The 25,176-nt window shown below is 53.1% G+C and overlaps 6 protein-coding genes across 6 annotated transcripts; 3 read left to right on the top strand and 3 right to left on the bottom strand.

Annotated features, from left to right (window-relative positions):
* Nucleotides 1–1,960: 1,960 nt before the first annotated feature.
* N0V89_002515 (uncharacterized protein) lies at nucleotides 1,961–4,238 on the top strand (the record flags this gene model as incomplete). The annotated part of the gene is made up of 2 exons (XM_056211324.1): nucleotides 1,961–4,114; nucleotides 4,173–4,238. The coding sequence occupies 2 exons, from the start codon at nucleotides 1,961–1,963 to the stop codon at nucleotides 4,236–4,238; spliced, it is 2,220 nt and encodes a 739-aa protein (XP_056074797.1).
* Nucleotides 4,239–8,967: 4,729 nt separating this feature from the next.
* N0V89_002514 (uncharacterized protein) lies at nucleotides 8,968–10,560 on the top strand (the record flags this gene model as incomplete). The annotated part of the gene is made up of 1 exon (XM_056211323.1): nucleotides 8,968–10,560. One exon carries the CDS (start codon nucleotides 8,968–8,970, stop codon nucleotides 10,558–10,560), a length of 1,593 nt encoding a protein of 530 aa, XP_056074796.1.
* Nucleotides 10,561–10,741: 181 nt separating this feature from the next.
* N0V89_002513 (uncharacterized protein) lies at nucleotides 10,742–12,886 on the bottom strand (the record flags this gene model as incomplete). The annotated part of the gene is made up of 2 exons (XM_056211322.1): nucleotides 10,742–11,864; nucleotides 11,913–12,886. The coding sequence occupies 2 exons, from the start codon at nucleotides 12,884–12,886 to the stop codon at nucleotides 10,742–10,744; spliced, it is 2,097 nt and encodes a 698-aa protein (XP_056074795.1).
* A 6,183-nt stretch (nucleotides 12,887–19,069) lies between these two features.
* N0V89_002512 (uncharacterized protein) lies at nucleotides 19,070–21,104 on the bottom strand (the record flags this gene model as incomplete). The annotated part of the gene is made up of 5 exons (XM_056211321.1): nucleotides 19,070–19,690; nucleotides 19,740–19,928; nucleotides 19,979–20,524; nucleotides 20,585–20,727; nucleotides 21,062–21,104. 5 exons carry the CDS (start codon nucleotides 21,102–21,104, stop codon nucleotides 19,070–19,072), a joined length of 1,542 nt encoding a protein of 513 aa, XP_056074794.1.
* A 251-nt stretch (nucleotides 21,105–21,355) lies between these two features.
* On the top strand, nucleotides 21,356–22,477 carry N0V89_002511 (uncharacterized protein; the record flags this gene model as incomplete). Its single annotated transcript, XM_056211320.1, has 2 exons — nucleotides 21,356–21,420; nucleotides 21,472–22,477. The coding sequence occupies 2 exons, from the start codon at nucleotides 21,356–21,358 to the stop codon at nucleotides 22,475–22,477; spliced, it is 1,071 nt and encodes a 356-aa protein (XP_056074793.1).
* Nucleotides 22,478–22,952: 475 nt separating this feature from the next.
* N0V89_002510 (uncharacterized protein) lies at nucleotides 22,953–24,278 on the bottom strand (the record flags this gene model as incomplete). Its single annotated transcript, XM_056211319.1, has 6 exons — nucleotides 22,953–23,140; nucleotides 23,216–23,318; nucleotides 23,367–23,467; nucleotides 23,528–23,738; nucleotides 23,812–24,075; nucleotides 24,138–24,278. The coding sequence occupies 6 exons, from the start codon at nucleotides 24,276–24,278 to the stop codon at nucleotides 22,953–22,955; spliced, it is 1,008 nt and encodes a 335-aa protein (XP_056074792.1).
* Nucleotides 24,279–25,176: the final 898 nt, after the last annotated feature.

Here is a 25,176-nt window from a genome sequence, read left to right as displayed (position 1 = left end):
TCCCATACCGCACCGGAACGGTAAAAGGGACAGTGAGAAGAGGAATCAGGACCGAGTGAGGATTGGTCATGATTTGCGAATGCAATGTGCCGACTGCAGCACGAGTCGAGGAACGAGGCAGCGAGCGTCATGATCGACATTCCAAATTCCCCAGACCAACTTAAGCGGAAAGAGAGTTCGCTGGGTCGACGCAGGGCAAGCATGCTTGGATGCTTTGGGGTCTCCAGCCCCGCACCGCCCTGGCATCTCTGACTACCCGTCTTCTCGGATTGGGGCACCGTGACGCTAGGGCGACTGGCGCCCGCTGAGGGGCCCACGGCCGTTGATCTCCAATATTGATATGCGACAACAGCAGCACCCAGATAAGTGGCATGTTCAGACGTGTTTGAGCCACCAAAATAGAATGCAGACGACGGGAGCGTGGCTGATAAGCATGCGGTTATTCCCGAACTGTAGGACCGTAGGACCAAGATGATGTCATGGCGTTTAGCCGACGCCCACCACGACCTTGGCGGCTTCACCCACGGCGCAAGAGGGCCAACGACGCTGCTGCGTTCTTCTGACTCGGGACGTTCCTGTCCATGTTGTATCGGCAGCAGCGCATCCGCTGCACCGGCGCGTCTGGTCGGCAGTCGCTGCATCGCGTCGAGACCGGATGTGGCTTCGCTCGGAGCACTGCCACAGACCCTGCCAAGACGGCGTCTCCGCAGCCAATCGTCGAGGGCGTGGCTCGTGGCCGCAGAATCTTCTCCCAGCACGTTGGCGGCACCCGCTCTGGCTCGACAACGGCTAAACGGCGGCCACACGCTGCACCTGTTACGCCCTAGGTGCTGTGTCCAGAACGCAGAATTTTCCGTGCTCCCCGGTGAATGCTACCGGCCCGGAGACACCGCAGTGTCCAGTGTCCATGTTGCGCTACCACAGCGTCTCTGGCGGGCACCCTGTAGGCACTGCTCCAGTAGACCCGGCTGCGGAGATGCTGTCTACACAGTAGTGTCACGAACCATTGTAGACGACCATCTATTGTACTGCCTCAGCTAACGCATCCCAAGACGTCTGCATGGCCCATCTCGGACCATTTGCATTGCGCGTCACGGTTCCAGAGGAGCTGAGAGGAACGTGTCAGTACCACGAGGCCCTCGCACCGCAGAGGAGGGACAGGTCACGCGCCGTGGCAGGTGACTGCAGAAGCCCGCATCTGTGGCGTTGTCACCTCGCAAGAGGCTCCGTCCCCGTAGAAGGTAGGCCTCCACGGCATGTCGACCACGCTGTCCTGACGATGCTAGCGACGAGTGGCCTGCGGCTCGCGTATCTTGCCGAAGCACTGGCTGTGGCCGTGTACTGCAGCAGTTTGGCTCCTCCGGGTCGTCGACGTCCAGCACCGTCTCCGCACGCCGTTCGCTTGCTAATCGATACCGCGATGCACGACAGGGCTGCATCGCGCCGCCCTACGCCTATTGCTCGTTATATTTGGTGCAGCGCAACGACACGCTATCGGGTGCAGCATCGAGGACTCGGATGGCAGCCGAAGACGTGCACAGCCCTCTATCGATTTTTGCCGGGGTCGTATGCAGGGCCATTAGCGTGCATGCGGGCTCGCGGGCTCATCGTTCCAGAAGGGTTGGTGTGGATGCCGAGCGCCGATCGTGCCTCCAATCGCGGGCGACCCCGGTCTCGTTGCGTCATACGCTGTGGATATGAAAGAAGTCATGGTCCGCGCAGGTTCAGCACCAGCACAAAGGCCGAACACGTTCGCTCAGCATTTTACAATCGTTCCGGCCCAAGGTACAAATCTTCTTAGCCCCGAGTTTCCGAGCGTAGCCGGCTTCTCAGCATTCCACTGCGTTCCATACTAGATCACATCATCAAGGACCGGCCTACTCTCGCCGAGTCATCACTTGGTCATCCGGTATAAAGCATCTCGCCACCCGCCGTGGTCCCTTACTTTTTCTCCGAAAATATGTTAGCACTACCACAGAGACGTCAACACCTCCCACAGACCCACCCTTCCGCTACTCTTCCTTCACCTACATCACCGCAACAGCTTTCCTTCGACCAGCTGTCGCAACAACTCTCGGCACAACAGCTCTACGACCAGAAACTGCTCAACGACTATCTCGAGTCACAGCGGACCTTCGCAGACTCTGCCATCGCCGTCGACGAGGCGTCCAACTCGTTCATGACGAGCGCCTACGACTTCAACCCGTCCATCAGAATCCAGCAGTCGACCCCTACACCGCAGCTACCTGCAGCTTTCCCCCAGTCCTCGATGCACGCCACCGGCGCAACCATCAACAACTGGCACGCATACCAGAACTTGTCTGGCAACGGCCAGTCGCTGCAGACTCCCGCACAAAGTCGGACGGGCAGGACGCATCAGCGCGCGTCCTCTTCGTCATCGGTAGGCTCTGCAGGCTCACAGTACCAGCCTGTTGGTCCGACCGCCAGTTACCCGTACGTCGCGCTCTCCGACAATTTGCCATCGAGCTCAGCTCTACTCGAGTTTGAGTCATGGAACAAAGCTGACCAACATTCAAGAGCCTTCTCGAACGCCTCGAACCATCTTCCGACACCGACGCACACCCCTACACAAGATTCCTTCATGGGATCCAACAACTTCAACAACTACACACCGACCTCGTCTGGCATGGACCCCACCATGGCTGCACACATGTCCATGAAGCAGGCACTCATGGATCAGCATGTACCTGAAGAGGATGTCCCAGGCTTCGTACACTCGGCGCGACATTCAGTATCGAGTTACGGCCACGACTCTCCAGCCACACCTCACACGAGCCATGGCGATGACATGGACTTCAAGATTCCCCCCAACGGTGAGACTCTCCGCAAGGTTGAATCCTGGCTGTTTAATCAGTTCATTGCTTACGATGACGAACCAGAATTGCGACCTGTTCCAAAGTTCGAAAGAACATATACCGACGTTGCTGCCGACTACTCGTTTGACCCCAGCAGTGTAGCGCAAACACAGTCAATACCCCCAACCAAGCCAGCGGCAAACACGCTTCTGTCGCCCTGGCGCAGCAGCAACCCCAACGACATTGTCCAGCGTAGCCTTCAGGCAGCACAGATGGCGCGATCCCAGTCTCCTTCGAGTTCGGCATCGCGTGGTGACTCACCGTTCCGGAGAGGGTCGCCATACAGGCAACCTACCAATTCATTCAACTCTCCTCGCGTCGCCGTCGCAACCGCAGCAGCAGCACGTGAGCAGAAGGTTGAGGCTGATGCAGCTTACGCAATGAAGTCGCAAATGCAGTCAAACGAGGATGCGGTCAAGACAATCTCACCAAAGGACGCGTTACTGGACTACCGAGAAGCCGATGATGATTCCAAGGTGCCATTGTTCCCGGATGGTGGCGCAAGCGAGTACGACCACCAATACAACGGTGGCGACCAATACAGAAACGCCACCCAATCCACCTTTGACACAACATCTGGACAGTCTTACCGAAGAGACAGTTGGGCGACACCTCAGTTTTCACCAAACTTCCCATCGTCTTCGGCTGGCACTTCGCAACCTTCGTCGACTTTTGCATTTGCAGCCCCCTCGATACCAACCAACTACAACGAAGTGTCCAACTTTGCGCCCACCTCGCAGTATCGCACTGCTACCAGCATGGCATCTGCACCGGACGCCAATCCTGAGTTCCCGGCGCATCTTACGTCCATGGAGTCAAGCGCCAGCGAGGCGGGCCTCGAACCGGGTAGTCAGTCGAGCGACCGCCTGGTGAAGCCCGCGGATTCTAGCGCCGACAGTGGGACGTACACATGCACCTATCACGGATGCACGCAGCGCTTCGAAACCCCGCAAAAGCTGCAAAAGCACAAGCGCGAGGGTCATCGCAGCTCTGCGACGACGATGGGGTCCAGCATGACATCAGCGGCTTTGTTGGAACGCAACTCGCAAGCGGGGCCTCACAAGTGCGAGCGAATCAACCCCACGACGGGCAAGCCCTGCAACACCATCTTCTCACGGCCCTACGATCTCACCAGGCACGAGGACACGATCCACAACGCGCGCAAGCAAAAGGTCCGATGCGCACTGTGCGTCGAGGAGAAGACCTTCTCCCGCAATGACGCATTGACCCGCCACATGGTAAGAGTCCACCGTCAGGACACACGTCACAAGCGCAGCGCATACTGACTCCAGACAGCGCGTTGTTCACCCTGAAGTCGACTTTCCCGGCAAGCACAGGCGCCGCGGAGGTAACCACGATTAATCCTTGATTGCTCCTCGGACGTTGTTTATTAGCCTGGCCCCGCGGCCACCAGCCCGATGACGTCTCTGGTATGCGCCTGATCCTGCGACACGGCACCACCTCGCATTGCATCAACGGGCGTTTCTGCTCAGTCCAACGTCGAGGCCGCTTCCGCACCGAGCTGATTCGAATTACGAATCTGATCCTTTGCCACGATGGCCTCATGGTGGGCGGCTTTTCGCCTAAAATTCCTTCGTATCACTCTTGACCTTGGTCGTGCGACATTTCCGCTCCGCCCGACAGTCCGGTCCGTAGGCGTTCACCAGTCGGTTCTCGCAGGTCGGGACCGGACACGGTCTGGCTACTCTTCGGACTCACAGTCCGTTTGCACGGCGTGAGACCTCGTCTTTTCTTATTTGCTTTTTAAGCTGGTTGTAATCAAACTTTGGCTTCTTCGGTTTCGCGTTCAGCGACGGAGTAATGATTTATGAGTACGAAAAGAGCCGGAGATTGATTGAACGCGAAATGCTACGACTATCTAGACAGCACGGCGGCCTTGTTTATCCTGTTTGTTTGGGGGCACGACGCGTGTCCGTCCTATTGTTTTGTTCCTCAGTACTTTGTCGTAATACCTCGTCGCTAATCGCGGCCCTTCTACTGTACATTTACTTTCTGTCTATCAAAAGTCAACTTTCCCGTCACTTTCCCATCGCTCAAATTGCCTGTCTCCCCTTGTACACCAATTCCGAAAGCACTTCGATGTTGTTCCCAGCAATTGCTTGTACAACAAAGCACTTCGTCCTCACAATGTATCACCGCCCTGCACGACCTTCACGCGCACATGATACCCCGAAAGCAAGGGAAGCTTGGTTGTACCATGGTTGGTCATCCGCCACGCACACTCTAGAATCAATCTTCAGTCCATCACACTGTGCGCGCACCATCAAGCTGATTCAGTGACTTCGCGCGCTCCGTGAATAACATGGTACCATCTAGACTCTCGCAAAGCTATGCTGTGCTGTGCACGTATCCTATCCTAGGTACAGCGGTTTCTCTTACTCGCATCTGTACGATGCCTGGCCCCGACAACGCGGCTAACCTAGCCTGATGCTCTCCTCCCTACGCCGTAGACTACTACCTACCCTCATACTCGGTGCACAACGCAACGTACACTAACGCTATAGACGCCCGCCTTGCAGCACCGCGACCCTTGCGCAGCTGAGCCTCGCAGCCGCATCTGGCCCGGGGGGCTCGCATGCTCATACCGCATCGGCGGGCGATGGCATTGTTGGTGTTGTACTGGCGCCTTGTCGGTCAGCACTTTATTCGTGCATCTGGATCTGGACGGTTGAGGCGCGTGTCAGGCCAGATGTGTGTGGGAGAGTGGGCCGCAGCACAGCCACACCCTCGCTCGGTTTTCCTCGGATGGGACGCTGCGATTCTACCATGCAGCTCCCTAGGCCTTCTGAGACAATTTTTTTCCACGGCCGAATGCTACCCGTGGTGTGATGAGATGGTATCGAGATGGATGATTTCGACGTTGCGTGTCGGCGGACATTCGGCGCGCGATGATTGGCGTCATCACCAGACAGGCTTATCGATGGATACTACACCACCAATATCGTCTTCTGTCGCTAAGATTATTGCCCGTGGAAATCTCTTCACGTCACGCCCACCTCCGCGGTCGCTAGAGGGCCTTCGTTCCTGCTGAAACGCACAAGTCCAAGCGCTGCGGGATGCTGCTTGCGCAGACGCCGCCCACGAAACGTCCGCATCGTGACATCTGGGGCAGACTCAAGCGCACACCATCGTCATGCCTTATCAGCCGCCAGACTGCAGCCTCCAGCCTCCAGCATTTACGAGCACTTGGCGCACGTCTTCCCTTTGCTCCCCTCGTTTCATCTTGTCCGCGATCCAAGCGCACAATGACACTGCTACGGATCACTGATTACGCACCAACGTCACGGAACGCAGCCGGCGGATGATGTCGCTTCCTATCGCTAGCCAGGAAGAAACGTTGCGCTGATCGTGACGCTATTGTCGCGTGACTGCGCGCGCTGATTCGTTGGCGGGCCAAGGTGGAGGGATCGGCGTAAGGCGACTATCACGATCATGTTGGACGATGCATCGAGATGGTGACCGCTTGTCGTGAGGAGTTGGCTTGTGTCGGTTGGTACGATCTTCGTGACGAATGAACGAGAGAGCCAGAGAGCGTCTCGACAACCTCGGTGGATTGGGGACGAGGGGACGTTTCGATCTTGACGTGCCTCGCCGCAGACCAGACGAGAACGTGTCGGTAGGTGCATGCGTTTGCTGCATCAAGTTACCCACGGCACCCGCGTGTCTTTCGGTAAAGTGGGGTGCCTTGAGGTTGACGTTCGGCTGTTAAGACTTTTATGTCTCGATCTTTGAGGTCTCCGAATTCCAGAGGTTATGGTCGAACCACGTAACCTCGGATTCGTCGTCGGCTGTTGCAGACAGATTACTGTCTTCTCACACGCATGGAATCGTCCTGTCCACACACTCAAATATTTCTCTTCTCGCAATGTCCTGATATAGACACCACTAGTGTTCATTCTTACCTGTCTATGCGCAGATCTTGATCTAGGCATGAGCAAGCGCTTCTAGCAGAATCTCTGAGCTACTTGGAACACATTCTTCAGAGCCCGGGAAGACCTGTTGCAGGCGCAGATATCTTGACGGCCTACACAGCCTCAGCGCAAGACCAAGCACCAGCAGCTCCTGCCCGCCCATCCTGACAGTAAACTCCAGGCTACCAATCAACAGGCGTCGAGCAGAGGCCAAGATGACCACCGTGTCGCAACGGCATCGGTAACGGGCCTCTTCAGACCGCCACGCGAGTTTCGCGATATGGTATACGCAGAAATTTGGAAAGGCTCAGCAGCGATTGATTTAGATCACGTCATCCAATACTCATATGATGGTCCAGACACATACGTGACCGCTACATACCGTGGAGACTCAACGATATTTCGTGATCAGCGCGCCAACGGTTTCCCCACGATGGATTAAGCCTTCACCATGAGTTTCGAGAGGAGCATTTAGATCGATACTACGAACGTACCCTGTCTGACGTGCGGACGACATTACGAGATGCACCTTTTCGCTCACCGCCTATTAGATTGTACGATCGCAGCCCATTCTCTCTCGTTGAAAATCAGTTCGCCTGCAGCAAACGGAACATTCGTGCACGAGCAGACTACCATCTAATTTTCCAAGCACAACACGTCAATTTCCAATGCCCAACCGCCCTGCCGCATATGCTGAAAGATTATTCGGTTGACTTTCCAGCACTCTCGGGCTTTGTAGGCCACTCGCCAAGCATTGAAACGGTAGAGTTCCAAATGTACAATGTTGACTGCGAATCCCCCATCCGTTCAACTTGCTAGAGACTTCACTACTCAAGGAAGGTCTAAAGTGGCTTCCTATATATGTGATTGCAAGGTGCACATCAGATGTAGTCTCCGATGGTAGCACGACTATCGAATTTCGCGGCGGACCGATACTTGGCCTCTAGCCCTGGCGACAGCTATCCTTTACGAAGGCCACACGATGACGACATATGAAGAACAACAAAAGGTCAACGGAAAGCGAGTCCACTATTGCGAATTTATGTATAAAAATCGCGAGGCTGTTCGCTTAAGTCCATGAGAGAGATTTTTGCCCGATATGAGATGATGTGTACGATTGAGGCTTGCTCGAAGGATAAAACACAATAGATGATATCAATGCAACTACCTACTGGAACGATGATTACAGAGGATTTCGTGGCCGTGCTTGTGGAGTACGGAGAGCCCAGCGCAACACCGAATTTGGAGCTCGGGCACGAAAAGAGTCCCAACAAGTTATGGACGAGTGCCGAATCAGCAGTGCAATCAGTTGGAGAACAAGCTAATGTGATTTTTCTGGACGGGCCCTGCAACGAATGGACAGGATAGTGTACACACTTGGCATTGTGAAGCGGACCGCAGGGGCTCGAGATATTCTACCTAGCCTAGCTTGGTGGAAAGCCATATTTGGCAGTGTATCCAAGACTTAAATACTAGTTTGAACGGTTCATTGCGTGGGCTTTGGCAACGCATGCATTCACGCATCTGCCCTGTGTATATGAGATACCTACGCTTCATGCCACGAGTAGCGTATTTTCAACATCTGGTGTCTGAAACCGTCGTGCCTTGATAAGTTCTCTTCGCTATACTGTCGCAGTAGCAACGACATGTAGACTGATAACAAAGTGATAGGCAAAAGAAAAAGAAATGCCGGGCTGCGGCCGACGTCAATTTGAGGAAACTCGAAGGTGGAACATAGTGAAACAACGATCTGCTGTTCACCTAACCCTTTACAATAAGTGCAACCGAGACTGGGCAAACCACATGTCTCGACCCTGAGGAACTCTCTTGGAAATGCAAAAGTATCCGCGAGGCCACCTGCTGACATTGCAGCCCTGGAGCTCTTAAAGACGCGGGCGGGATGCAATCCGTTGATGGCATTTTAGCGTCCACGGGTGCCAAGAGCTCACGTGAAGGATCCGGACGCGGCGGAAGCTACGGTGGAGCGATGACGATCCCGCTAGCCCCCCAAAACATTCAGCGGGACGAGATCCTACTCATATCAGGTCTCAGGCACACCTCATCCCCCTGTATGGTTCGCAATCCCAGGCCTACCGCTATGCAGCTCTTATCGGCGCTTTGTTTATTCGACTGTTAAGGAGACACTCAGACATCCAACCATGGCGGAGGCTGCGCCAAAACCATCGAGCTTCCGATCGAAGTTCGGATTCGGCCGAAACAAAGATGCAGCGCCTCGCGGCAAGCTCAGGAAGAAGAACGCCGCGCGTGTGGATTTCGACGTCAACAGTGTAAACTCGCATGATACGTCAACCAGCGACGGAAAAGTACTGCTTAACCCTCATAATACTCGCCGCTCAAGTAGCATCACGAGCACGTTGTCGAGACTGAGCACTGATTTCACACCATGGAGGGCCAGCTCGGAAGGACGTTCACAGTCTGTTGTCTCGAAGAAAGGTCCGCGCAAACTCAAAAAGCCCGCCCACCAGGCTCCCGGGCGCATAGAGCTCGATAAAGATACTGGCGAGCGCAAAGACTTGACAGAGATGATGCATGCCTTTGGGTTTACTGAGAACGCAGACGACACGGAGGAGCTTGTGCAAGTGGAAGAGTGGGAATACGACCCTTCACAACCGGACGGTGCCACTTTGCTATCGACAATGGTCCCCGAACTATGGGGATTGGTCAGCGACCATCTCACCCCTCTCGACATTGCCAATCTAGCTTCAACATGCCGTGCCATGCATAACCGACTGGGTGAAGTGTCCTACGAATTGCTGCGCAATCCGATGCACCTACCGCACCGCGTTGCTTTTCTACTTTCAATGGACAAGAAACTTCCGAACCATCTGTTCTGCTTCCCTTGTGCGAGATGGCACATACGCGCGACTCCAGGCTTGGAGAAACTCAAACCACCAAAAGTGCTGAACCCCGTATATAACTGTCCAAACAGCACGAACAACCTTATGCCACCACCTCGGCTACGCATCAGTGACTATCGCTGGTTACCATTCACGTTCGTCCAGCTCTATAAGCGTGCTTGGGAGCATGGGCCGGATTATGGCATCCACGTTAACTCGCTGGCTCGGAGATTCAAAGACCTTGAATCAAAGTGGACTCACGAAAGCATGTTCCACATCAACCCAAGTAATGGCCACGTCTTGATGCGAGTCAAATCGCAGGTCTTTGTAGAAGGCGGACTGCAACCAGCAGCGAAACGCATGCTCCTCTTCAGTAGAAGTGACTACACTCCTTATTTCAGCGTATGCGCACACTGGCGCAAGGGTATATTGACTTCGATACCCAAGTGCGCCCTGGATCACATCCCCATTCCGGAAGAGAATGTTTACGTGGCCACGTTCAATAAAATGCGACATGCGAAACTATCTGGCCCTACTGCGCTATGTGGCCACTGCCAACCCATGCGCCGATGCGTCGACTGCCCAACGGAGTACCTCTTCGAGTTGAAGCTTGTTGAAGACAAAACAGTACAGAAGATGGGTCCAGAAAGGTTCAGACAGGTGCTACTCGTGACGCGGTGGAGCGACTTGGGCCCAGCGCGCAGCCCTCTAGACCCGGAATGGGCTTCCGTGGTAGGCGAGCACGATGAGTACAACAGTTTCGAAGAAATTGGAAAGCGAGCTGTGAGCGGCATTTTTGAGAGTGCGTTTACAGATACAACTCCTGGGCAGCGCATCCTGAGTCTCAATCCTGATGGGCTCGAAGATGACGAGGATCACGGTGATTGGTATTGAGCATCTTTCAGCGGCGCTTTGCAGACTTGAGTATGCACGTATCATTTCAGGCAATTGCACTGTACCAGGCATTCCAACCGTCCTAACGGTCCCATGGAAATTCACCACAAGGAAGTTTTTACCAATACTCATTGATCATCACAGTTTTTTTAGTCCACTTCCGCGGGCTGAAGCTCAGTATCTAATCATCCTGTTCATCCTCAAACCCCTTCTCGATCGCTAACACCATGTCGACATGCTCTTTAGTCAAGGATTTTTGGTCTTCAAGCGCCAAAAGCTGCGCCGTCTTCACCAAGTTCTTAATCTGCCTTCCATTCAGAGGCACTTCCGCAAGTTCGTCAAGGTCCGACGCGTTGAGGTGTGACGGCATTCGACCGACAAAAGAGCTCCAAACTCGGCGCCTCGACTTGCTCGTCAAGTCGGCATACTTCATGTGAACGTGTATTCTAGATTGAAATGCCGCATCCATGTTGTCCACTCGGTTGGTCGTCAGGAAAAGGGTGCCTTTATAATACTCCAACAAGCGCAAGAAGATCGATACTAGTCTATTCCTGCTCAGATCGTGTACAGACCGTGCTTCTAGGAAGACATCGCACTCATCTATTAGCAGGATGGCTTTCCACTTGGCCACAATTTCCAGAATGTTGTTCAAGTTGTACTCCACATCGTCAGGGCGAGTGCCGAGATCTCCAGCGGACAGCATGTACAACGGAACCTTCATATTCTCGGATACCGCCTCGGCGGTCAATGTTTTGCCAACTCCTGGCGGACCCGAAAGCAAGAGAATCATACCCTTGCCCTTGCCAGCAATAACGTCATCGAAGTGGTTGGCAGTGGCAGCCTGACTTTTGGACAGCGCCAACACAAGCTTCTTCTGGGCTGCTGGTAGGACGAGGTTGTCGAACGCCTCGGTGTTCCATTTGATAGGTTGGACGTGGTCGATATAGAATGAAAGCCACTTTTTGACCGTCAACGAATATCCGCGCAAGATCGGCGTGCACAGCATATACTGATAGTCTGAGAGTTTCACAGGTTCCGGATCAGACTTCTCTTTCGCCGATAGAGCCGTGTTCCGCTCTGTTGGTGGGTCCCAGTATGGATCGTCATCGCAGTCGTAGTCGTCCACTTGGTCACCATCGTCATGCGTGGTGACCTTGGCCTTCACCTTGCTTTTCAAAGGCACGGTATAAACCTTGCACTGGTACGGTTGCTTGCAGAAGCTGTCCGTGTCTATGATGATGCGGCCTTTGTTCTGCACAAGGATATTTCCGTCATCGGTACGTTCGATTGCAGGGCCATCGTAGCTGAGTGGAGTTAGTCTCCGTCCGATTCCAGGGAGGCGCGTCACTTACCCTCTGTAGTGGTAGCCGGACAAGGCGGCAAACCGCTTCCCGCGTTCAATAAGCGCATGTTTCAGTTGCTCCTTCTTGGGGTGGAATGCCAGAGGAAGGATACGCAACTCACTGATCGGTTGGATCCCCTCAAACTCTGGCAGCTTCACAGACTCGGATGACCAGCCAAAGGACTTGCCGTTCCAGTCGACAGACTGGCATTTTACGTTGAAGAAATTTCCTTCGTCCGTTTCTTGATAGGAAGCACTCTTGAGTCTGAATGCAATCTGCTCGCCCAAGCCGATCGATGACAAGACAACAGAATCAGGCTGGAATATCGTCCATGCATGCTCGTATGTCACGACACCATGGTCTACGTAGTCTTCCAAGGCTTTGATCGTTTCGGCACATTCTTTCTGTAGAATATCGCGCAGCAACTTCATGTGATCTCGAGTAACCTCCTCGAGCTTATCGTTTTCTAGGTACTTGCGGATGGCTCCCCATCGGTGAATGAACGGTGCGAATGGAGCCTTGAAGACTAGCCGGTCCAGGTTGCAGTAGACGCCGGGATATCCGTCAAGGATCTCTGCCAACGCAGTCTTGAGGACCTGGGACTGAATTACAATAGAATGGATTTCGTATCCCTTGCGGCTGTCTTTGCTCTTTTGTTGACGAAGGACGACCGCATGACTAATTGTGTCCTTGCCTTCTGCAGGCTCTGTATCTTCAGGTTCCTTCGCTGTCCAGCTATCTTCCGGCGAGCCACGATAGATGTTGGCGGACGATGTCAGTGAGCCGGGCGGGACGTCGTTTTCAGATGACTCTTTCTCAGCTCCTTGATCCTCAGTTGAGCTTGTCTCCGGATTACCGGGTTCAGCTGCTAAGTCGCCGGCATTGCTACTAGTAGAAGAGGACGTATCTTTCTTCACAAAAGTATATCCTAGATGGTTTGCAAGAGCTTCGAGCCCTGGAGGAGTCTCTGTATCTGGCGACATGGTGAAGGAATTGATATTGAGTAGGTCTGGGTTTAGCAGCTGGTCGCAACGCTCAGGCTTCCTTATATGCCTATGCGCCGCCCTACTTGATACACCACAATATGCATCGAAACTCACCTTGGGCCGCAGCTCCGTAGACCACTATTGGCGAGCGTTGCGGTTGCCTGCTTGTTGCCTATGGCGGTGTGACTTGCATTGAGTATTGAGGGTCTCTGCCCCCACCTTCGCCAGCTGGAGCCTTCCACTAACCTCGAATAGGCTTGATTCTGGCGCTCCGCCCCAACACTTGCGCACAGCCACGAGTCGCATGTATTACACTCACATTTACAAAGTACGAGAGCGTGAACTATATTGGGGTACGGTTGAAGCTCTAGTTCATTCCCCCGACAGCTCTTTGGAGTTGTATGTCGTCCGCGTTCTGACTTGTTTAGCGAAGTCTCTTCGGTCTCAGCAATTGCCCTATAATTTGACATGGGCGTGTATCGTTACAGACCTATAGATCTGGAGACTCAGTCTCGACTCCAGAGACTGGTAGCTAGAGCCAGTCGCGATCACTCGCCTATCATTCGCTCGCTGGTAGAGACGAGACTTGCTTCTCCCTTGCCATACGATGCCCTCTCACACGTTTGGCACAACTCTATAACCGGACCACTCACCAATCTTGAACTCGACGAAATGGGGTATGGCTGAGCCATGAGCCCCCTAGAGGTGTCTCAGTTAGAATGAAAATTAGTGTGAAGGATCTGGTGCACCACCGCGATGGTTTACCTGCTATGTGCGCTGCTGGAATTTGAAGGCCAAAGGCGACCATGCCCTTCGATGTAGTGGAGGCAGAGGTTGCAGGAGAGCTATACACCGCCCTGCAGCGCCTAGGCTGCTTGTATGTGGAAGAAAAGAGCAAGCAAGTCAAAGAATTGGGGCATATCTACAAAAATCGAAACCAATGCGTATTTGGCTGGGCGATGTAGCTTCGGATGTTGGAAGATTAGCCTCTATGGCGCTCCATGGAATGACCGACCTTTTCTCGAGCTTACGTCTGAATGGAAACCCAGATAACCCCCTGTCTGACCGGCATCAGTCCCTCGCGGATCCGGCCATGCAAGACGTCAATCGGAGCTGTGTCAGCGCTTTGCATCGCCGGATCTAGGCAAGTGCTCTGTTCACGTCCGGGGTAATGAGTGTGCTTCGAAAATTGGACCTCTAACAACATCTCTGGGCCGACGCCGATTTCACCGCCGACGCGACTGTCGGTCTGATAAATCAACGGCGTTAGACAGAATTTGAGCAAAAAAGTGACGAGGAGGTCTACCCCACGGAAACTTTCGTCGTAGATATTCTGCAGCGACTTCGAGCCTAAGTGCACGGTAGTTCACGACAAGATGTGTGTGTACTGAACCTGGCCACCGACGCTCGTAGTTACGCCGCACCAGAATATTTCCTCGATGCCAACAACGTCTTCAGTATTTTATGTCAAGACATATGTCAGGGCTCGTTGAATTAAAGGGTCCTGGATCATTGCACCTAAAGTGCTGATGTACCTGGGATACTACTTCCATCGTGGTCCCAGACTGGACTCGAAGATGCTACCATAACCCGTTCTATCTGAACACGCTGCGGTGCAATGCAGCCGGCCCGTCGAAACTTTGCATCCCAAGTCTCTCAACGCGACTCTGCTCTCAATATACGCGGGCGTATATTGGACACCGTCCACCAAGTCGATCGTACCCGTGACAATCCTCGCAACACCGTCCAGATTCCGAGCCACGGACAACACAAAGATATGGAGTGGGCCGGGCCTCCTGAATGAGCACCGGAACAATCTCCGCCATTGGGTCGATAATGGCATGGTCATCGCAGCCGACTTCGAAGCACTATGGCGCACATTTGTCTACAACCAGGCGCCAGGAGGCGAGGTTCCTCCCCTAAGCTGGGATTCACAGTCCGCAAGATTTGTAGCGGGTACCAGAAGGGGTTACACAGAGTATGAAGAGCTGTAGATGGAAGGAGTCCTACGTTCGTCATCGTTCATGAGACACAATTACAGGAAGTGGGATTCGTCCGAAAAGTTCGATACAGTCACAGCGTTGCAGCTAAATACGTGGACTTTTTAAGGGCAAATGACACGTGAGGCTACAACCGCCATCTTTTAAGAACGGATGCTGGACGATTTGGATGGGTACCTAAGGATTTTCGGCAAGGAGCTGTGCTAACAATCATCGATGGACTAGATGTCCCTCTTAGAATTGGGTCTGTTAAGGGTGGTTCCGAAGTATTAGTAGAGTTTTATGCGCACAGCGTCATGTATGGTGAAAGATTGGTCGAAGGAATAGAAAGCACTGAATCCGCCTGGTTTGAAGGACTTATCATAGGCGATGTTGCTTTATGCGAAGCGCTATCATGGAGCGGATAAATCGCGTTACAATCACTGTTGGGGATGCTTATGTATCTTCAAGCTCTTCTTTTGCTGCCATTGTTCTACTACCACGGGCTAGCCATTCACCTAACCCAGCGTAAGCTGGCTACTACGATCGGTGATATTTTAATTGACACAGATCAAACCAGCACAACCTCAAAGGCTCAGACCACCACACAAGTCACGAAGTTAAATCCATAATCGCTCTGGAGGCGATCCCTCGCCTCCAATGCTTCAAGTCGAGAAGCATCTCCCAGGTTGGATAGTATACTGCATGCCATGGTCGCAGTACGCCGCTCTATAATATCACTAACTATCACTCACTGCAGCATCCATAACCTCCAGTGTGCAAGGTCATGATACTTATTCCATACAAGCTTTCCATGGATATTTCCAAATTTCTGATCGACGTCTGCGTAGGATATGTGCCACGATCCGTCGACGGCTTTACGGTTTCATCTGAGCCAGCGGCCGAGGTTATGCGCCTGAGATTCGTCATAGATGGTCCAGTCTTTTCAGGAGCCTAGATAGTCACCGCTAGGCCCGAGGGTGGCAAAGGTGACGACCAGCAGGGCATTGAACTGTGTATTGGTCAGTCTGGACGAGCGTTGGAAGGACTGGTCACGGCTTCTCACCAGCTATTCTAAATGCGATACTGATACAGCTTCATCTCATCTCAAGCTCATACTAAGGGGCCTCACTCATTCCACGGCTTTTCGATCCATCAGGAGGTATGCTCACGGTGATCTCGATCCACTAGATCCCGTTCGTCGTGGAATCTTTCCTATTGTGAAGTGATTCGCTCACCCACATGAGAAAGATCCAGCTCCATCGATGCAAGAGAAGAAGCTCGCATGCCGTCCATCTCGCATAGCTGTGTGGCACTTCCAAGATCAGATGCTCATCAATTCTGCTGTCAAGATAGGCCTTTCTATTGGCATATTATACCACCGTCCCATGCATCAGTTTGCCAAGAATGGATCATTTCGAACACAGACTGAGTTGACATGCTATGTAGACTGAGAACGACACTCCATTTAGTGAAGCTCGTGGACTCGAAGTCCGGTCGGGGTACGAGGAACTCGTTTTTAAATGAGGAATAGCCGAGAAAGCTCCGCGTTGACACTGCAACACCAAGTGGATGCTGCGCCTCGAACGTCCCGCAAGAAAGCGTATTATATTCCGAGATTGCACTTGCGAGTTCCCTGCGCCCACGTTCGTGCGAGTACCAGTCAGGTATGATGTGTAGGGACTGACCTTGGAATACGCGCGTCTCATATACTGTACCAATTTCTCACCTTAAGATACTGGAGCGAAGTATCCTTCAGCAGTACGAAGTTCTCCTCTATTGCTGGAGGACCAAAGATGACGCCGACACCAAAGCGAAGATCTTTGTCTAGAACTTCAAACTTGGCGCGATTACATTTTCGTTCAAAATCGGTCAAGTCGTTGGAATATCGCGCCGTAACATTGGAATATCTAGCCTCAAAGCGTGCACGAGAATAGGCAGGGCCTTCGGACATATCATCGCAGCGTCGACGTTTGACTAAATCGTAGGCGACGAAATATTCCTGAGCCAATTCTCGGTTAAAGAGGCTACAAGGATAGTTGTGGTCGATCCAGGCTTTTACCTCTATATATTGAGAATTTCCGTCTTCCAGCGTAATGGCTAAAGTGACGATTCGCTCGTGGTGTGCTCCTTTAGTGTCTATGGCGATGTAGATCAGCTCTTATGACCGTTGAGAATTAAGAGGAGTAGAAAGGCCTTCGAACTCTACGCTCCTGGTAATGATGCCATCTTCCTGACCCATGAGAGATATGCTGAGCAGTCTACAGCCTTGCTTGGTAGTGTCAACGCATTTTAAAGGCATGATAACTTTGCCATTCGACCTGTAAAGTAAGGTCCTGATGTTCAGTCCTTTGTTCGTGACCTTGAATTCCGGATTCCGGCTAATAGGATTCTGCGATCAGAAACCTACCTAGGTAGTGAACGTGAGAAGCAACCCGGATGCGAAGCAAGAATACTTGTGACACCATTGAATTGGGGACCCGCTCGGATGCTGTCCTCAAAGACTTGCATCCGGGCATGATAGAAGCAATTTACAAGCCCGAAGACAAGTACCCGGGGGTACGTTTTCTCAGACCACAAGATAGCATCCTGGAAAATATTGTTAAGCCGTTGGTCTTCTTGATCATCTCCTTTTTAGTTGTTCGAAAGCACGCACGCCGTCTTCGCAGTACAATAGGGGCGCGTTAATCTGGAAGAGCACAAGTAAACAATACGCCATGTCTTCTTCGCGGGTTGTTTCATGCTTAGCAGCCCAGGCCAATTTCTTTTTACCACACAGAACTCTTCCACTTCTCTGCTGCCATCCAAGACTTCCCCGGGAATCCTTGTGATGATTGATAGGGTGCAGGCGAGAAATTTACAGGTGCCGAAATAAGACCAATTCTTGTCGTAGAAGTGGACATAATCGGGGGGAAGCATCTCCTGAAGTGTCCAACCACGTGTGAACCATCAACACTCTGCGAGGTTGCTAATAACAAAAGCTTCTAAAGACATGCTTTCAGAGCTTGCATCAAAATCACTAAGAAAAGTATAACAGATCTGCGCTTTCGAATACCGGCTATACATGCTGTTGGTCGCTTCGCTGGGCTCAGCAGAACTACCTTTACCGATACAACAGCTGTCAATCCATACGTAATTCAATTCGTCTTCAAGTCCTCAATCGCAAGTGTCATGGATCTTTCGAGAGGCCACTGGATATGATGCATAGATCTGAAGATTCTCAAATTCTTTGAAGGGAATCTCATATAATCCCAACGTGTGAGAAAGAATAGCGTATCGGGTGGGCGGTCCCCGGGGAACCTCGAAACGCTTCGTGTAGGCGTTAATCAACCTCATTTTTGGGCCGAGTTCATGAGCTGGCGGCAAGCTACCTAGGTAGGGAGTAGGTGCACGACGTTCAGTCGACTGCATATTTTTCCAGCAACGTAGCTTCAAACAAAGTGTTGTAGCTTATCGTGTGCTTCGTTGTGCAATGTTTGAGTGTCAAGAGCAAGTGACGGTAGCAAGGCTGCGGCTGAGGAGATTGCTTCTTCGCGCTAACAGATTTGGCTCATACGATGAGAGGCAATTGACAATGAAAACCTACCGTATGATGTCGCCAATAAGAGCTTTTGCCAACAGTTTCCGACAGGCAGCAAAGCAGGGCAGGTCGGCGCTAAGCAGGTCGAATATAGATATCTCGACGTACTAAATCAATTGGGGAGGATATCATAAAACGTCACCACACACCCAGAAAAGAGTTCGTAGAATACCCTTCTGATGAGATTACCGCTACATCCGACGGGAAATCGCTTGTGCAGTGCGAAATGAAGGACGGATAGCTTACTTTACCCAGTAGCCTATCCTACCACCACCCCCTGGTGGCTCGATCAATGCACTTTGGCTCATTGGTTTGGGCGTATCCGACTTCACTGTTCGAGGCAGTCGGCCGCTGATCGATTTGCATGTACAACATGGACATGATTTCTTATTCTTAAAGATGTATGCACACCAGACTTTTCTGGTTCTCCTAAACCACACTTACCAAGTTCAAATTCCGGGTATCTGAAAGTCGTGCTCGAATGTAAAGACAAATGTAAATGTATCAAACGACGCCTCAACCTGGGCTCTGTCCTTCCGTCCATATCGTTCCTGCTGCAATCCTTCCTGGTATGTACCGTCACAACCCTATCGTTCGACTTTTGTCGTAGGGCTTCCTTCTTCAATCTGTCTTCCAGTGTTGCGTGAGCCGACCATCGTCGTCTTCTTTGCTCATCTTCAATTCGATGGCATAAATAGCCATGGTGATCCCTAGGTTCACCCATCGCCAGAGATTCCCACCAGTCTCACCGCCTTGGTTCTTCCACCACTCGCCCTGCACAGCACTACCGTTGGCATCTCCGTTTCCGCTCGCGAAATGCTGCATTAGTAAACTCGTGTAAACTGCTATTATGATACTTGGGCTGAACCAAGTAAGGAATCCTAGAATTTTGGTTGTATCGTCGTCGTCATCGAGGCTTGGTTCTTCGGATAGTGCTCGGGCACCAGATTCCCGTATCGCGGGTATGATGCGAGCGGCGGCGTAAAGAACGAAGACGCGGTAGGCGAGCGAGATGATGACGGACAGGGAGATGGTCATTACGGCGCCGACCATGAGGTTGAAAGCTGTGTGCATGATGGTTGGGAGAGAGCCCAAGGCATGGAGAAGCGTCGTGTAAGAAGCCATTATGATTGGAGGCAGTGGAGGTAAGGCAGGGTCAGAAGGCGCATCCGCAGCGGCCGAGCCCGGCGCGGGCTGGTAATCTGTGAAGATTTGGTAGATGCAGAGTGTAACGTAGGCGAACTGTGGAGAGCATTAGCTGGAAAGCGAGGCAGATGTGTGAGCGACGTACGAGGAGGGATGATTCCACCGGATTGCCTTTGCCACTGACGATGCCCCATGCGCATAGGAATATGGCGGTGGTGATAGCTACACCGATGAGAATGGCATCTACGTTACTAATCTCTGGAAATGTCGTGATCCGCCAGAGAAAGTAGACGGACGATGAGATGATAGAAGCGGAGGTAATTAGGAGGCCAATCTACACAAGGTCAGAAAGGCTCTCATAGACGCTACAATCTTTCTTCTTACCATCCAGCTGTCCCCCCGCTCTCCGTTCACAACCCATCGTGTAACCTGACCTGAGGCCTGTATGACCAACAAGCTGCAGAAGCCTTCGAGGATCTGGAAGACCGGCGTGCTATACCTCAGGACGCTGTCCCAGGCGCCGATTGTTGCCGATTGCAACAGCCCTTCAGGGCCGAATATCCACTCATAGAGACTGGTCTCCTGCGACCTCTTCCCGCCAAACGTCCGCTCCACCCATCCTGAGTTGTTGTCCGAGTCGACAGAAAACTTGTTTAGACTCCAGATCAACAGCGTTCCAATCATCAACCACTGTGTCCAAGCAAATAGTTGACATAATGCCCACCTGAATCGGGAGGTGGCCGGCGTTGCCAGGCGCAAGGCCGAATACACAAAGTAGTATGCACTAAGGGACAGCGAGAAGGCGAGTCCGCATGTCCGGCCGCCTATGTCGAAGGCCAGCGGTATGGTGAATATTATGGCGCCGAGGAAGCATGTCGAGGAGAGGACCCGGGTGAGCCACATCTGCACGTCTTCTCCGCCAAGCTCGTTCTGTACGAGCTTGGTCTCTGACGTGCACTACGGCTTGAGAAGGGAGCGACGCGCGCGTACGACGCGCAGCCAGCGCGCAAGATTGCGGAGGCGGTCGAGCGAGGCACCGTGAGGGCGGGCGGGCGTGGACCGAGTCGGTCGAGGCAGAGGTACCGTGTCGGGTCGGGTGTCTGGCGACTGCTCGTGCTTGGCGGCCTGAGTGGCTATCTTCACGTGTCAGAAGGCGGTCAACGAGAGCTCCACAGCGGTCTCGCGTGTCGAACGGCTGCGGGGGATGGCGGGAGGTGATGTTTGGCACAGGCGACCGAGGAAGCTGGCCTTCTTGAAGTCCAAGGCAGGCTTCCAGACAGGCACGCAAGGACGATTGGCTCAAAACGCTGGATGATGTCGCGTGCGGGAGCCGGGATCGCTGCACCGCACTCGCAGCGTGCGCCCGGTGCTGGCGGTCAAAGTGGAGATTGCCGGCGGGATCACTCACAAATAGAGGCAAGTCGCAGGAGTATCACGGGCGTGCGCAGGTCCTCGCAGCGCTCGAACTGCGGGCAAGAAATTCAAAAGGACAAGTTTCTGGTGTCGACATGGCGTGGGTGGAGGGCTCGCTTGCCTGATTCTGCATAGCGCCTGCCGCTGGCGATCCAAGCGGACGCCACATCTGGCCCGCCATGCTGCTGACCGCCCGTGGATTTTCCGGCCTCACGTCTTCCCTGTTGGTGAATGTCTGCGCTGAGAACCCCCTTGACCCGCGCCGTACCCCACGCCCGCCTTGCCGTAGTGCCTCAAGTCCTACCTAGCGGTGCTCTACGACCCCCGCCTCTCTCACGACTACGCTCAATGGCAACGGAGAGCCCCGCCAAAAAGCTCAAGATGGACGGCCCCCCATTGATTGGCACTCACAGGTACGTCTCCAGGATTCGTTTGGCAGGTACAACTCTGATCGGTGGGTGCAGTGGCCACTTCCATGCTGACGAGGCTCTTGCTGTCTCTATGCTCCGTCTCCTTCCTACCTACGCCAACTCGCCTCTCGTCCGCACCCGCGACCCTGACGTCTTGAAGACATGCCACACCGTTGTCGACGTAGGCGCCGCATATGACGAGAACGCAAGGCACTTCGACCACCACCAGCGCGAATTCGCCACCACGTTCCCCGGTCACTCAACCAAGCTATCCTCCGCTGGACTTGTATACATGCACTTCGGCAAGGATATCATCTCAGTCGTTACTGGTCTACCACGTGGCGCTGACCTCGACATCCTCTACGAGAAGATCTACACCGACTTTATTGAGGCCTTTGACGCCAATGACAATGGTGTGAATGCGTTTGACCCCAAGGCTGTGGAAGCCGCAGGTCTCACCAAGCAATTTGAAGACCGTGGGTTCAGCATTGCCAGCGTGGTCAACCGCTACAACTACTCCGTCTCCAAGGCTAAAGATGAGAGCAAGAGCAAAGAACTGTTGCAACAAGAGGAAGACGCCCGTTTCGCAAAGGCCTCTGCGTTCGTCGGCGAGCAGTTCATCATCGAGCTGACCGACCGTGCTACTGCCTGGCTCCCCGCTCGCAATACCGTCAAGCTCGCATACGAAGGACGTCTCCAGTATGATCCTCAAGGCCGCATTTTGGTCCTTCCCGATGGCATGCCCTGGGCGGATCACCTCTACACTCTCGAGAAGGAATCGCCAATTCCTGACGGTATCGCTCCGCAAGTGCTCTATGTCCTCTTCCCGGAAACCAAGGAGCCAGATAGCAAGTGGCGCATCCGTGCCGTCAGCAAAGAGAATGGTGGCTTCCAGAACCGCAAGGACCTGCCTGACCCATGGAAGGGCGTTCGTGACGAGCAGCTTTCCGAAGTGTCAGGTGTTCCAGGCGGTGTCTTCGTGCATGCCGCTGGTTTCATCGGCGGTAACAAGACATTCAAAGGCGCCTTGGACATGGCTAAGAAGGCTTGTGAGTTTTAGATAATCTTCCAAGTCAAATAGCTGGGGGCAAGAGGAAGAAATATGGCTTGACCATCCCATCAAAAAGTCTGTTTAGATTACCTGCATAAAGCATGGTTTGGCGTTTGGGCATGGCATGGCTGGCACGATACCACATGAATGTCATGGTTAGATACCACCTTTTAGGTAAAAGGTAATCGTCGCATCGACGATCGTTTCTTTGTCCTGGTTCCGCATTGCCGTGTTGCTCTCTGAATGCTTCATCCTTATCCCCTGACCCGAGTCACTCTCTACTGTGAACTTGATGAGCGCGGACGGAGATGGATAGGACAGCGCTGATTAAGTTTCAGTTTCTTCTTCATTTATCGCAATCAAAGATATGCTGAGTGCGCATCACTATAACAAAACGAGTGGATTCAGCTACCTAATAATCTCACGCCAGCGTCAAATCAGTCTAGCAACCCCAAGCGCCTTCCTACATATTGCAGACAGCGAACTAAGCAGTCATACCCGGCAAAGCCTTCAACCACCCCTCATGGTCCTCATTCACAAACTCCTTCGCCTTGCAGGCGTTCATCTGCGCCACGCTCTGGCTCTTGAGTGGCTTGCCGTTCTCACACGCGTTGAACATGCAGCTGCTGTCCATGGCGCGCTGGAGCGCATCACCTTTCCAGCCGAACATGTCTGTCCCCTTTGATGAGCTGGCATCCCCAAGACGAATACAAATGAGTGGAGGGAAGGGGGTATGGGACAACTTACAATCGGCGTGTGTGCCGTATGCGTGGCCTTCTTGGTCGCCATAGCTGAAGACGAAGGGATTGGAGCCGTCTTTCGGCCACATATCTTTGAACTCGGCGGTATCCTGGCACAGTGTCAGGCTGCAAAGTGTGAGGGGCAGGGGCAAACGAACCCAGAGCGTCTCATACGCAAGCTGCGGCACTCTCACTGGATGGCTCGAGGGGCACGCACCCCCTGCAGCAAAGCCTGTGGGTTGGGTGTCGTACATGTGCGCTGTGTCGTGTCAGTAAATACTCCTCGTATTGTTTCCCTGCCCCTGAAGGGTAAGCTTACCCTGATGGTCAGGAGAATCAAGGTTCTTTCCATCCCAACAACTTGGGAAATGGTGCTCTGTCATCAGACCGCCCTTGCAAGGCTTCTTGGGAAAGTCGTCAATTTCGGGGAAGCGAGTCGACTTTGTGTCGAGGCAGGTGAAGCGGAGGCCTTTGTGCTTTGTTAGGCCGTCTTTGCCTTGCGTGGGGCTACCGACAGTCATGCGGAATCCCTGTATATCTCGTTAGCAACTCTTCAATCCTGAGAGCCTCTTACATAGGCCCCGAAGGAGAGGGTCCACGTGCGGGCGGGAACGCAGTGATCTTCTTGTTTCCGTTGGAATTGAAGTCCTGTTGGGTGTAGTAAATGGTCATGCCGCCATTGATACCCGCGGGCAGAGCGTCGTTCTCCATGATCTTGACGCGCTTGTAGCTACCGTTTGTGTGCTTGAAAAACAGCACTGCGGTCCAGTAGTTGCTGAAGTCTTCGCTGAAGGTGCACGTCGTGCAGGTACCCTGGTTGCCGATGTCGCCGGTCATGTTGGGGCTGAATGCATTGCCGCCAACGACCTTTCTTGAGGTCAGCATAGGAAGAGATAGTTGGCAGATGGGTCATAGAGAGGAGGCCGTACCTGGTGCAGATGTGCTGAAGGCGACACGTTCGATTGTACCACAGGGTCGAGCCTTTGAATAGTAACAGTACCGCATCCAAAGCGAAGCGCGGCCTGCGACTGCTTGAGCAGCGCGACCAGAGCGAAGGGAGACCACCTCATTGTCAAAGTGGTGTCTTCGATCAAACCCTAACCTGTAAGTAAAAGTCTCTGAAGCAGGGACGGGAGGCGATGCCAAGGAGGGAAACGCAAAGCTTATAGGAAAGCTTCGGCTCAGCAGCGTGCAGCGAAACGAAGTGAAGGGAGGATGTGTAATTGCCACGCTTCTCGCCCATCGCGGTTCGGAAGCTTGATGTTGGGAGGAATGCTGGGATGTCGTGGTGCCGGATATTGGGACATCGTTTAAACAGAGTGCGGGTGAAGCTTCACCCCGCATTTCAACCTGGATCATCAAGGTGGATCTGGGGGACTGATACGTCAGGAGCAGTGTAATTTCGGACGGTAGGCCCACGTCCAGGTGCGATGGTAGGCTCGTAAACAGATGAGTGCCGAACCTTGCATTTACCGTTTGTCATCTGCCGGAGCTTCTAAGGCGCTGAGCGGTCATCTATACAAATTGGCTAGGGTGGTTGGATGGCTGCATCGTTGGCTCTGTGTGACTATCTCGTTAGCACGAGCGCAACGGCAGCTAAAGTTCCGTTACCCCTAAGATAAGATGAAGTCCATCGATCAAATCAAAGCTACTATGCGCTGGAAGGCGGTATTGTTCTCGCCAATGGCGTGCAGCCTGGAAGTAAACTTTATGCCCGACGGTCCAGGTTGGAGCGCCTGAACAGAGGCGATGTGTATGTGGTGCCTTTCCTTCCAAGTTTTAGCACTCAGCATCGTCATCAACCCTCCACCAGATACTTCAAAGTATATGATGGTCATTCCATGATTGCGTGTGATAAACTCAAGAGAGCATCTCGTCAGTGTAGTAGGCGTCTGCATGGTCGAAGATAGTCGCCCTAAACCCAGGAGTCATGGGAAACGTGTTGAACGTTTCAATCCTCTCGCTCAG

Source organism: Didymosphaeria variabile, assembly GCF_027946475.1.
Source record: "Didymosphaeria variabile strain IMI 356815 chromosome Unknown scaffold_2, whole genome shotgun sequence".
NCBI lineage: Eukaryota > Fungi > Ascomycota > Dothideomycetes > Pleosporales > Didymosphaeriaceae > Didymosphaeria > Didymosphaeria variabile.
Note: the sequence above shows the minus strand (reverse complement) of the source record. Positions and strands in the feature narration are given on the sequence as shown.